This window comes from Lichenostomus cassidix, chromosome 3 (genome assembly GCF_008360975.1).
Source record: "Lichenostomus cassidix isolate B80296 chromosome 3, HeHo_3.0, whole genome shotgun sequence".
In the NCBI taxonomy this organism is placed as follows: Eukaryota; Metazoa; Chordata; class Aves; order Passeriformes; family Meliphagidae; genus Lichenostomus; species Lichenostomus cassidix.
This window is the reverse complement of record NC_139483.1, coordinates 38,258,437-38,272,548: the sequence shown is the minus strand read 5'-3', so window position 1 is coordinate 38,272,548 and position 14,112 is coordinate 38,258,437. Positions and strand designations below refer to the sequence as shown.

The window sequence follows — 14,112 nt, the reverse complement described above, 5'->3', positions numbered from 1 at the left end:
CTGCCAAGGCAAGGTCACCCGGAGCAGGTGACACAGGGACGCGTTTCCGTGGGTTTGGAAAGTCTGCAGTGACGGAGATCCACGCCCTGCCCGCCGCCCGTCCCAGCGCTCCGCCGCCCCGACTGCACCGAGCCCCTCCCGCAGCCCGCTTCCCCTCACACCCTCCTCGCGCCACTGAGGGGCGGAGCCACTCGCCGCGAGGGGCGGGGGCGCCAATGGGAAGCCACCTGCCGCCGCTCCGCAGCCAATCGCGGCTCGGGGAGTCGCCGCGCGACGCTGCCCCGCGGGCTGCGGAGGAATGCCGGCTGCTCGGCCCACAGCGACCCCTCCTCGCCGCCTTGCTTTGCGACTCTCCGCCCCCTCCTCCCGCCGCGTTGCTTTACGGCCCCTCGCCCGTACCCCTGCCCGCGACCATCTCCCCGGCGGGGCGCGCGCGGGGGCGGGGCCGCCGCGGCCAATGGGCGGCGAGAGCGCCGCGGTGACGGGGCGGGGTGGGGGCGCGCGCGCTGTCGTAAAGCAGGCGGCAGGCGGCGCGCGGGCAGTTGTCACCGGCGGCGGCGGCGGCAGCATCGCGGCGGGAGGCGGTCGGGCCAGGCGGGCGCTCCCTTACCCACAGCCGCCGAGACACCATGGCGGGGGCGCTGGGCCGCAAGGCCGTGGACTATTTGCGCAGCAAGGAGTTCAGGGAATACCTGATGAGGTGAGCGCGGCGCGGGGGGCGTCATCGCCGCCCCCGCCGCCCTGCCCGTGCGGGCGACAGGGACCAGCGTCCCGTCCGCTAACCCCTCAGCCCCCCGCAGCCTCGGGGCCCCCGCGACGGGGCCGGACGGTTGGCGCTGGTTGACCCCTGGCGGGCTCGCCCTCGCCGGCGTCGGGAGAAGGCCCGGAGGTGCCGCGGTGCCGTCGCGCCTCTTGTGTCAGCTCGGCCCGCGGGGGCGGTCGGGGCTGTCACTATCCCGCCTCGGTCCGGGCAAACCGGCCTTGACCTTGACGCGACGCGGCGCTCTTTGAGGCTGCCGTGGCAGCTGCTCCCCTCTGTGACCTTCCCGTCCCGGCTGTGACGGCCGCGAATGCCGCCCTGCCGCGGGCTGGGGCTCGCTGCGGCACGGAGGTGGCAGCGGGCACGGGAGCCCGCGACCAGCGCGGTCTGACCGCTGCCTGCGACAGGGCAGAAAGAGCCTTGCTCTGCTGTGAGCACAAGTGAGCTTGGGCGCGGAGGCAGTCTGAGGATCGGTCATTTGAATCTCTGAGTACGTGTTACTAGGTACCTCTTCTGAGAGGCTTGTTAGAGCCCCACTGTCGTGGGGATGTGGCTCAAGTCGCCTCCCAGACAGCTCAATGCTTGTGTCAAGCTTTGTCTTCGTACTGTGGTAAGGGATACGGCTCTCTGGACTGAAACCGCAAGGCTGCCTTAAAGAACAATTTGGCACATTTAAATCTGGTTGAACCACTGTGCAGGAGCAGTCTCGAGTAGGCAGATTCAAGTTTCTGTGGGTGACAGGTTGTTTGACAAAACTAAACAAATAAAAATGGTCCCTTCTAATAAAGGTGGTTGAGCAACCTTTCACTATAGCTGTTGCTTGCTATTTTACCTACATCTATTGCAACTGGTGTTTGATGTTGAGCAAGCATGTAGGAGGACATCTGTTTATTTGAGAAACGTAGGCTTGGTTAAAGTAGCAGCAGAATGGTGTAAGCCTGCGTGGACAAGGGATTATAATATAAAGATTCAGTAAAGCCTTAAACTTCAGGAGGATAAATTTGGATTAGCTATTAGGAAGAAATGCTTTACTATGAGGATGGTTAGGCACTGGAACAGTTTGCCCAAAGAGGTTATGGACCCCCATCTCTAGAAGTGTGCAGAGCTAGGCTGGGTAGGGCTTTGAGCAGCCTGGTTTAGTGGAAGTTGTCCCTACTCATGGCAAAGGGATTGGAACTCCATGATCTCTAAGATTCTGTGATTCTAAGCAGAGGGCTTGTTTGACATTCACAAAATCAAGATCCACAGAAACAGTGGGACAAAAAGATGGGTAAAGTATGACAAGGAAGAGAACAACCTTGAAGCAAAATCAAAAGTCCAGAGCAGGCTTCTGTGATTCTTTTTGAAAGTCTTGAGGATATCACATAAGCTGGATAGATGCATATTAGTGTTAACACTTAGTTAATTGTAACAGGAGTCATGTGAAGCATGTAAATGGCCATTAAAACAGTGATTTGTTTCATAATTAGAAAAACAAACAAAGCAAACATCCAGAAGAGATAACAGCTGCTTCCTAATGCCACCACAGCTACTGGAAGTATCTCCTCACCAAGACTGAGAAGGTTTTAAAAAAAAAAAACCTTTCCGATGTATTTCATTTAGACTTCAAACAAGCTATAAATATGACTGTATTGCAATAAAAAGAGCATTCCACAGGGTTCTGCCAATGGGGATGGAATGTGTTCTGCCTTTCTATGTACAAAGATACCTGCTTAGTTTGTACCGCTGTTACTGGGTGTGTCATGAAGGGCTAAAGTCAGTTGCTCCATCTGCTCTGGCCATTCAGCATTGTTTTTTGCTTACTGGGAGATAAGTGTTTAAGTTATTTGCTTTATGTTAAGCTTAAAATTTAGATACCTTTCAATAAAAGACTTGTCTGCCTTCCCCATATAAGAAATGGAGAGTTATCTTTTTGCTTTTTTCCCTGAAGTTGCTTCCCCAGACAACAGGACTATCCTGAAAAAAACCCCATTCTCTCTTTGCTCATAGAGCAAGTGTCCTTAAAGCTCTGAAACTCTGGTGTCTGTTCTAAAAATCAGCATCTAATCACTGCACGGAATCAAGGCTTTACAAATGTGGAGCTTGTTTGTGGGAATTAATGAATTAAGATACTGTTTGAGATAGCAGCTTTAGATTACTTGACCCTCAATAGAATAACTGAAGTTACCCAAGGTGGTGGAATTAAGTGCTCCATTATTATGGCTTGAGGCAGTCAAAACTTGCAGACATCTATTGGAATAAGTAGCTTCAATTTCAGCTTCATAACCTGCAAACATGAAAGCAAGCATAATGAGTGCATGCTGCTTTGTTCAGATGGATATATCTGGCATTAGAATTGCATTATGTCATGAGTTGGCTTTTGGATCTTGCATAAAGAAACAGGAGAAATTGTTTTTAAAACCGTCATTAAAAATTAATTGTTCTGCCAGTTTCACATCTGGCTTTTCTCTAGTGGTGAATAATGGGGATCTGAATGACTGTAAATCATATAAATACAAATTTACCCTAACTGTGTCTTAATGCTTTAGAATGAGGACAGTAAGAGTATAAGCCGTAGGTAGACTTTTCCTACTTGTAAAATGCAGCCATAATGTTAATTTAAAACTAGCTGATAAGCATATTAAAGCCTGTTAGTTCTATTTATTGTGAACTTGAAGTTGCATTTTTTTCTCAAGATCCTAAAAATGGCAGGTGTCACTAAAGTTGTATTATCTATGCCCCTAGTAGTAGGCAACTGCATCCTCTTGCTTCTTATCCTGTTGATTTAAAACATCTTCTGAAAAACATACAATAAGACAGCTTCCCTCCTCTAAGAGAGAAGACATCATTCTAGAGAAGCTGTCATTTTCTTGTGGTAGAAGCCTCAATTACTTTTGTCACTTAATGAATTCCAAGGAATCCTAAAATCTTTTGGTAATAGAAAAATAAGCATGGAGATTGCAGTCTGCTGGGCCACTTCTGCAACGTCTCTTCCTGATGACTCAGCAGTAATGCAAATGTAGCAACTGTTAATATAGAGGGCTTTGAAACAGAGATAGTTCGTTCATACCCTGGAAAGCCCGAGCACTTAAATTGATGTGAGCTGTCTGGGAACTTTCTTTTAATGGAAACGAACTTCAGAAGAGTTAGCATCAGTGTTAGAACTAGAATTGGCTGATCTTCAGCTCTCTTTCGTAAATCTTTAAATGTGAGGACATAAGGACTTTAAAATAAAAAGTACTCTGTTATCTGTGCTAGAAAGTGAAGGACACAGTGCCTGCTTGTCTTGTGGGCTTTGAGAACCAAACAATCCGCCCTTCTGCAGAAGGGTAGTGCCCTTTACACTTAGGGGATGGCAGTGTATGGAAAACAAATGGTGACAGTTCACCTATATTTGCAGAATGGTCTCTGGCCTATTAATATCTTCATTGCCAGAATGACAGAAATACATGCAGAAATTTTAGAAAATTAAATCTTTCCCACTGTAGCCTTTTTTGGAATGAACTGTAGTAGTGATATCAGGTATTGATCAGCCCTGGGTTGCTCGTCATGTCTAGACACTTCTGTGGAAGGCTGACACGGAAACTGAGTGAACAAATCTGGCAACTGTTGTACACAGTTCTGAAAGCATTAATACAGTGTTTCCTTTGTCGAGGGACTGAATGTAGTTCTTGCAGTTCTTGGAAGCTACTAATTTGGAATGGAGTCACTTTGGAAATAGATGCATTCATGTGGTGCAGTATCTGCACTGTTAGATATGGTGCATTTGTTGCAACTCTGTTAACTGCAGAGCTTTGGGGCTGGATGCCTGCTTCTGGAAGAATCTATATGACCTTGATTTGCCCTCTTCTAGAACTATAATAACTGTTCCAGTCACATGGGATTGTAAGGACAACCTTGTAAGACCTTAGCCACAGCTGCCTGCCTACTCTATTAAAGTAGTATCTGTTTGATTCTATTTTGGGCTTCCACTTCTCTGGAAACAACTTACACTTTAAAAATTAAGGTTGACTTCTGGTGGCACAAAAACGTGGTGCCAGCAGACATATCTGAACTTGTTTAGTTAAGCTTTTATGAAAACATTTAAGTTACACCTGTCTTGTGAACTTCAACTATTGCTGCAGATCAATGAAAAAGAAAACAGAAAACAAGTGGTTGGACTAGTCAAGGGCATCCTAACAAAGCACCTTGAACCAACTGTGGCTTGTAGCAAAGACTCATTTTGCTATGAGTGAAATGCACATCCTGTGTGATTTCCTAAGTAGACCTGACTGTTCCATTACCATAGCTATTTATAAAACAGTGATCTAAGAACATGGAAATCAGTGTGAGGGAAATGATAGCTACAAAGTGTTCTGCAACTCAGAGCAGTGCTAGGCTTTCTATTAGCCCTCCTATTTCTTGTAAGAAATGCCTTCTTATAAGTCATAATTCAGAACTAAGTCTTATCAGTATCTTTGTTAGAAAGAAGATGTTTAAAAGTTCTGAAGCAAAGGCTTAGTAACAATCTTAAATGTATACTGTAGTCTAGCTTTCATGTGTAGATCATTTAGTTATTACATAAACTGGTGCCTGGATGATCACTTAAATGAACCCCACACATGTCTGAAGTGTAATTGCATGTATAACTGGGAATGTGCAATAATCATGTTTGGTACAGCCACAGTTGGCCCAAACTTAGTGACAGGAAAGATATCCTCCAGTCTTTGGTTTGACCTACTTACACAGGTATACAGAGAATTCCAAGTGACTTCAAAGCTTTCACTGAGGAATTTTCGCTGTTTAGCTCTGTCATGACAAAGCTTGATGACTTTTGGCATCCTTTAAACTAGTTGGGGTGGGATCTTGGGTGCTCTGAAGGGTTGAATGTCTTCCACAGACCATAATGGGATTTTATGTAGCTGGGAAAAAGATAGCAGCAAACACTTGTCACAGTGACAGCTCTTGTGGGATATAGCATTTTTTAAACACTAATACATAAATCAAAGTTAATGCCATGATAGCTTCCTGACTTCTACCTATCTTCTATTTGTGGTACACTTCTGTCTATGTTGATTATGAAAAAAACTAATGTGGGTTTTTTTCTTTTTTCTTTCATGTACTTTTTGAATGGAAAACAATGATGGTGCACATGAACAGTACGGTAAGAAAAGGGAGGGGATTTCTGGTTTCACATTCTTTGTAACTTAAATAACTTGCTGCCTTTTTCCCTCAGTACTGTTATTACTCCGAAAAGCATCATGCAAACCCCCAGGAGTGATACACTAGGAATATTTAATTGCTAATAATCTCAGACCTGAGTCTGAGATTCAGGTGACCAGGTGTTAGGTCCTTCAAAATGTCTTAGAGGGGCTCCATTTTTCTTCTGTACTCCTTGCTAAGGAGATCAGAGCAGCTTGGAACCCATTCTTCTACATGACAGTAATACTGGTACATAACAAAACTACCTAGCTTATCTTCACTGGCCTTTAGGCCAGACAATAAATGTATGAAATAACTCACACTAGACTTGTCTGTCCTGCAGTCTTTCAGTTTGCCCCTGAAACTGGAAGTGAGTATTTTATGCTTGTTATACTGTGAATCATAGTGTTATGGAAGATTTGCTCTTCTACCTAGGCAAAATACAAACTGTATAGGTGTAGTTTAATTCTTGTGTGTGGAGACTTCAAAGGCCTGCCTGCCTGGAGGCACTTAAAGCCTGATAGCCATCTCAGGTGAGAAGGTTCTAAATATAACTCCTTGTCAGCAGAGAAAAACTACTGCTGTAGTACTTTTGTTAACTGATGCTTCTTCAGTTTGCACAGCCTGAATTTGAGTGGTCCGTAATCAATAGTGTATTATTTGGTTACGTTCTGATGGCAGTTGATTAAGTAAAAATGCCAAGTTGATTTAATTTACTTTGCAAAACCGAAGTTGTCATTCAGATTCTTAAAAACTGTAAATATTTCATAGATTCAAAAAAACAAGCTTATTTTTCATAAACTACTGTTGTTCACATGAGACCCCTGAAATGACTATAAAAGCATCACTAAGTACATGTAGTGCCTCTCCACTTAGTTTACTTTGGTGTGGTGATGCTTACAAGGTGTCTTGGGTGCTCACTGTGCAAATAATCATGAATGTGGCTAGCTGTTTTTGGTCTTCTTATTGTCCTTTAAGACTATTTAAATTATTCCATTAAAACCTCTAAATCAACATCTTGTGTCCTGCTGGCTTCGTTTTCTGTGAATGTTCTTATGCTGTTGCTACATATCTTGTGCATAAGTGGTCTTGTAGATACAAGTTGGTGTGCAGTGTAAATACCACGTATTCCTGCAACTCTCCTCAGTTATGCCATGTTACCTCTGGTGTGCTTGAGTAGCTTTAACCATTAAAGATGTCAATTTTCCTATCAGTAGGAACATAGCAATCAAATGCTTGTATTGCATTCTTCAGAACACTTGTTATAAATCTGAATTTTCAGCAATACTGTATTGTTTTGAATATTGCACTAAAGTTGAACTATCAAAGCAGTAGGTGTAACTTAATGTCGTGGGTTTTTTTTTTCTTTTTTTAGTTAAGTTTCTTGTATTGCAACCGCAGGAAGCAAGTGTGGCTTTTAGTCTGACTGTAGTGTTACAAGCTAGTATCCAGACTGGCAAGAGTATCTTAAAATTGAAATTGCAAGAAATTGAAATACCTCCTGAGAATTCCAAATCATTAAACATGTTACAGTTACAGAAAGTATCGAAAGAATGGATATATTTGGTATTCCGCAAAGTTTTTTTCCTGCAAGATGCATCTCTTTTGTCCTATCTGGCCAAGTTACTTTTGGGAATGAGTTTCCATTTAGAAGAAGCTGATGCAAATACTGTGTACATCTCCTGTGGAAAGAAGTCTGGTGAAGCCTTTTTGTTCATAATAGTAGAGGAAATTGAACTTATGATACAGTTTTTCACAGTTTAGAGTCTTTTAGATAATACCCCTCAAAATAAACTCTTGTCAGTCCATTTCTGTCTGTTTTTGCTGTGTACACACCTGTTACTAACTGCTCTCCTCTGGCATTTGTTGAATCACTGTGTTTAAGTAATCACTAAGTTGTTTCAGCAATTGCACATGAAGCTCAGGGTAGCAGTTTGGTTTGTGTGCTGGCCCTGCTCTTTCAAAGAGTGTAAGCACTCACAAGAAGATGCTTGCTGAGCATTTCTTCATCCTCAGCATCACATGAAAACTACTTCAGTTCTTCATTTCATTAAGACCTTAAGTTTTCATTATATTTTTGAGGGGTTCTACTTGAAAAAGAGAAATGCTAATTCCCTGCACAGAGGTGAGCTATAAATCTGAAGTTATTATATAACAATGCCAATCAGATGCTAATGACTGCTGGGCTATAATTACACAAAATGCTATTTCAACGGCCTTACAGTAGTTCCTCTCCAGACTAAAAGATCCAGAGCAGGTTCCTTTTCCTTTCCTTATGAAGAGTAAATCGCACTAAAAGAAAGGTTTAGTTTTTTCTCTTACATCAGAAATAATCTGTCTTTTCTTGGTGTTTTCCCCATAACCCTATCCTCTGTAGTTTTGTGTGGCTAAGAAAAAACTGTAAGAAAACTACAGGAGATCTTTGTCTCTGTTTAACTTAATTTTTTTTTCCCTCTTCAGCACTTTTGGGGGCCAGTTGCCAACTGGGGTCTTCCTGTTGCTGCTTTTAATGACATGAAGAAATCGCCAGAAATTATTAGTGGCCGAATGACATTTGGTAAGATGTGAAACAAACTTCTTGCTAGTAAACTGCCTCCAGAACACAGTTTCTGTCTTTAAAGCAGTGATATTATTAGTTGTTTGCAAGCTTGTGATTAAAGCAGATGTAGATATCCTATGTCTTGTTACAGAACTTCAGAAGCCACTTAAGTTGAGGTAATGAAAAACTACAGGGCTCTTTTTCAAAGAGCTTTCCAGTAATTTGGGAGGGGAGCGTAAGGCAGGTCTTGAGCCTTAGCAGTTTTCAACACCAGACTGTCTCCTGAAGTATAACTCATGTGTTATCTTATACTATTACCCACACTTGTTCAAAATGCATCTCTTTAAGCAGTTTTATTCTTTGTATAAAGAACAATGCTGCTTTGTGGTTAGCGTGAGATTTAAACATTTATCAACACGGACAAAGTGTAGAAACGGTAATGCTTGGTCAGCAGGGTGTAAGAAGCAGCAAACAAGGCTTTAACTCCTTGCAAAGCAGTTACCTATGAGAGACTAGTGTGGCTCTCAATGAGAAATTTTTTTTAAATGAGAAATTTTTTAAAAATCCATAAGCAATATTTTTCCACCTTTCCTTGGAACATGTATAGTTTTTGCCTAGATGTCCATGTCTATTTTATGTTCAAATTCTTTTCTAGGATCAGAAATATGTTAGCTTTAATTTATTATCTTAATTTTGGCATTATGTCTCTTCCTTAATTCATTTAATAACTTAATACTGAGTAATTCTTCTTCCTACAAGCAAAATACCTTTGGCTTAAGGAATTTTATAGCCTCATCATCATTAGGCTGTATTTAGAGAAATTCAGTCCCTTATTCAGCTTCCTTGAGACAGAAGACTAGTTTAAATAGTCTCCAGCATAGTGAAACTGTTTTGCATATAGGGCTTTGGTAGCAGCTACCCAGCTCAGCAATGTTGATGCACCTTTTTAATGTTTGCAGGTATATGTAATTTGGTGTGTGTACAGAACCTGGGAGATGAAAGAAGAGTATTTGTACTTTAAAAAAGGCTGTTTTCCTTGAATATTTAATTACCCTTTTTTTTTTCTTTAAGCCTGTCAGAACTTTACAAAACTACTGAATTCTTTGTTGTAATTTCCTATATTTAAATGTAGACATGGTAGGAGAGTAGATTAAAATAGTTTCTCATCTTTCTGGAAAGTAGGTAACAAAGCTTCATGTTTCTGAATGTTCATGATTTCCTGGGCATCAAATGCTCCTGATCTTAAAGTCCATTTTAACATGTTTCCGGAAAGAACCATATTTAACTAATCAATGTATTTAAAAACACTTTGTCTTAGAAATTGTCAGAATAGTTGTATAGGACAGACCATGTGTCATTGGGATTAACACTTATTTTCTGGCTGAGATAATTTAGATAATAAACTAAAAAGACTTCAGTTGCATCACAAGATAGTGTATGAGCAAAATGAATTTTTATGGAGAGCTGCAGCCATGTAGATTTTCTTGTGTTGCAGAAATGAGCACTCTTGTGTGTGTCTTCTTGCTTTGGATCCTCAAAATGGACATGCTTGTAGGGCTGTTGGAAAACTCATAAGAGCGACATGTTCTACCTGTCATTACATTTTACTAGTGGGAAAATTATGACTCAACAAAATGCAGATATTTATAATCTTGTAACAATATCATCTTTTGCAGCACTGTGTTGTTACTCCTTGTGTTTCATGAGATTTGCGTACAAAGTGCAGCCAAGGAACTGGCTGCTTTTTGCATGCCACTTCACTAATGAAGTTGCACAACTTATTCAAGGAGGACGACTGATCAAATACAGGCAAGTCACACTTTAAAATGGGGTAGTCATAAACTGATGGCTCCTGGAATACTCTGTTAGTGATTTTTCACTGTGGTGCAAACTTCTGCATGGTTTCTGAACTTGTTTTAACTTTATTTCCTTTTGGAAACCTATTAACAACTTACTGTCAGCAGGCAGAACTTTTACCTTGCACCTCCTTTGCACCTTCTGAGGTCTGCACATAGAAAAGGCATCAGTGAGTGTAGACAGAGCCTTCAGCAGCTACTGGCTATTTTGGGGGTTGTTTCATGCATTATATTGGTTAGTTCTGCATGTTTGCATCTTGGTAACTAATTCCTGAGATGGAAACGTCCGTAAAACTGTGAAGGAATTGTACATCTGAAAGAGAAGACACACGAAACCTATCAGAGCTGACTGTCTCTACAGGAGCTAGAGCCAACCGAGTGTGACTGGGGAACAGACTGCAATCAGTCTCACACTCTCATTGTGTGGCAAGTAGTGCAGACACTGCCCCAAGCAATGCTGATGAGTCAGGGTTATGGCTTTTCTCTCTTCTGCTCCAAGAAATTACTGTGGAGCAATAAGAGGATGAAACCAATGAATTTTAAATTTAAAAATGAGCACAACTGCAAGTGGATTTGCCTTTGCATAAATCACTGACCAATGTTCTTCATTCATAAAGTTCTAGTGTAAGTTCAGAGTTTTTTAATAGCAATTATAGTTAAATATTCACTCTTACAAAAGCTGTTTTTCTTTTGGCAGGATGGAGAAAAACAACTAAATATATAACTTGAAATAAGCCAGGGAATGTATTCATCCTGAATTACAACCAAGGAAGATATGCCATCTACAGTTGCTGTGACAATTACAGTGGGGATGAAACAGAAACACCTATTATGAATGTGACCCCACAAAAAAATTCTTCTAATTTTTTTATCTTGCCTTTTGAAAAGTACTATTCAGCAATGTAAACCATTACATTTCAAGTCTTGCTGCCTTACTGATCTTTATTAACTACCCTTTTAATAAAAAGTTATCCACCCAAATAACAAGCAATATTTGAAAAACAACTTTTTTATCTAACTGTCTACAAAAGTGGCCCATGATGGTTTGACAAAACTCATTTTAAAATCAACATGAACAGAGGTCAGTAAACAGAACTGTAGGTGGTATAATTGTTTATGTATTAACATACTCTTAAAAGCCATTTAACTTGAGTGCATTCATTCCTATTCTATCTTTTTTTTTTTTTTAACTTAAGCAGCGGCTTGCTGATCTACAAGAACAAATGTGTAGATAGGCAGCCTGGAAGTGAGCAGCCATCCCTGTTCCCTCACTGCATGCCTTGTCTCAGTAAAGAGACTTCATTAACATACATTTTTATGTCGCACACTATTTAAAGAAGGCTTGGAAAAACAAAAGCACTGAATGAAGGAAAGCAACAAAGTTTGATACCGTTCTTTAAGAAGTTCTAAATGGATTTTATTTTTTTCCTACTATTTTGAGTTATTCTAGATGTATGTAATTCTTACACAGGCAAAAACTAAACTTGATTGGAGTCTAAGATCTGAAAGACACCAAGTGCCTTTCAGCAGTTTTTGACTTCCTTGTGAGAGTGGTTTTCCTGCATGACCTGCCTGAAAGTTACATTGCTGTAAAGATAAAAATGACAAAGAATGTGAGAATGTATGTTACAGATTTTATTTCAGTGCAGTGTTTTTGAACAATAAACATGTTCCAAATGGCAATAAATCTCTTGAACACTTGGAAAAGTTTTGTTTTTCATATCGTGATACCAGACCCAAAAGTGAAATTTTATTATGGGGTGTCTATTGGTGTAACAGCATGAAGCAAAAATAGCCTGAAAAAGTAACTGGTATGTACTGAATTTAGGTAAGTGTCCTTTGAATCCTACTACCTAGAACTTCTTCCTGCTAGCAAGATAAAGAGTGTGTGGGTACTTAGACTGAATTGTCCTGCTGTGGTAAGCAGGGTTGAATTGAGATCTCTCATTATACAATTAAGTCAATATTACATATTGTCTTCTAGCAATTAGAAGATGCTCAGTTAAGATTTGCTCTAATTCTACTGTGTTCCCAATTGCATGATGGCAACATTTTTCAATGGGCATATGAGAAAGAGGACAATAGGGTATGTCTGCTGGATGGCTGAAGCTGGTACTGATTGCTGCTCTTTAGAAAAGTTACTGCATAAAGCTGCTCCTTCGGTACTTTTGTCTTGTCACAAAAGTAGTTACTCTCCCCATCTCCTGGAATAGAAGCAGCATTAGATTTTTGTAAAAATGAGTAGTGAGACAAGCAGATAGGACAGCTGGTTATCTTGTCACCTTATAGTTTGTTACATTACTTCTGGAGAGAAAAATAAGCTACAACTAGTTTGAACTTCATAGGTGTGAAATGTGTTGTGCTGCTCTTGGGTAAAGTTTGCATTACAGGCTGTACTCTGCTCTCACCTGCCTTGATCACTGTTCATTAGCTGCTGATTGTCTTAGCGTCTCTACCCAGAGAATACCATTTGCAAGAGGTTTTCTCATTTTCCCGGTAGCTGCACCATACTTTCTTATGTATTTCCTTCTACTTTTCTCCTTCTTTCTTCCCTTTACCCATCACTGTGACAAGGCTCAAGTTCTTTCATACTGGACTAGTGCAAGAGTGAATTTCAGGTGGAAAATGAGCTCTAACTTGCTCTGATTAGATTTTAAACCAGTGATGCTTCCTCCATCAAAGGGGAAGAGATGGCAGCAAAGCATTTTTCATGGAACTTGAAAGGACAGGGCTCTGTCTGGGATGGGAAATCCAGTCTGGGCTGGATTTCCACAGCCTCTCAGTCTGCCTAGTGCTAAAAATAGTTTCTATGGTCAGAGTGCCATCAAGTGGCTTGTGGCCTGTGGCAATCAAAGCATTATTTATCAAGCCATTTACATACCTTTTCTTTACTAAAGGTGCTGGGAGCAAGGGGCTGCCTTAGGTAATTATTGCAGTAAATAATGATGAGAGATAGTCTGCACCCTCCTCCTGTGGCACAAAACACTGAAATACACTGGCATGGGGCTGTTTTGGGATGGAGTGCTTGGGATAATCTGAAAAGGGGAACAATAGCTTAAAGAGGACTGGAGATTTTGTATTCTTGAGTTTGAATACCTTAATGGAGCTAATGGCTTCCCTTTTTTCTTTTCTTTCTCCCCTCAGGTAGCATTGGATGAAGGAATGGGGTTATGTGAGTTTCACTGATTAATAATAAGTTGGAGCTTAGTATTTGCATTTGATTTATAAGATTATAGGGTTTGTCTGTGCTTGCATTATTCTGGAACACCTACTTCATTTTAATTTTACAGCTTGGTTTAGTAACAACTCTATCCTTCCACTAGAAACCTGTACTGCTCTGCTCCCAGGCACTGCCCTGTGTATACTGCTTCTGTTCCACCACAGTCAGACTGGGAATCACATGGCCTTTTCTCCCCTTCTGCAGTGGTTACTGCTGCAGTGACAGCTGCTGTCTCATGTCTTCAGACAGAAAAGAATTTCTCACTTTTATGAGCAAGTCCTACTACACTGCTGGTAAGGAATGCAACACCCCTAGGAATTCAAGTGGGAGATAGTACCAGCTAAGCTGTCTATCTTCCCAACTTTCTCCCCAGTTTGAGCTGGAGATCTCTTGACTTACTTTTTCAAGGGAAGACAGAGATTTTAACTGCCTATGGCATTAAAGCTTACAGTCTCTTCTGCTGTTGCAATACTGAGTGTCCTTGAGCTGGAGGCTTGATGATTTATGATTCAAATGTGGAAGTCATTTGGTAGCATGGTAATAATTGGACCGAAAGCAATAATCATAATTTGTGGGG

At 41.3% G+C, this 14,112-nt stretch overlaps 1 protein-coding gene across 1 annotated transcript; it reads left to right on the top strand.

The window, feature by feature from the left end:
• The first annotated feature begins 510 nt into the window (after positions 1 to 510).
• MPC1 (mitochondrial pyruvate carrier 1) lies at positions 511 to 12,022 on the top strand. The gene is made up of 4 exons (XM_085055343.1): positions 511 to 700; positions 5,879 to 5,882; positions 8,381 to 8,477; positions 10,136 to 12,022. Exons 1-4 carry the CDS (start codon positions 630 to 632, stop codon positions 10,282 to 10,284), a joined length of 321 nt encoding a protein of 106 aa, XP_084911469.1. The 5' UTR covers positions 511 to 629; the 3' UTR covers positions 10,285 to 12,022.
• Positions 12,023 to 14,112: the final 2,090 nt, after the last annotated feature.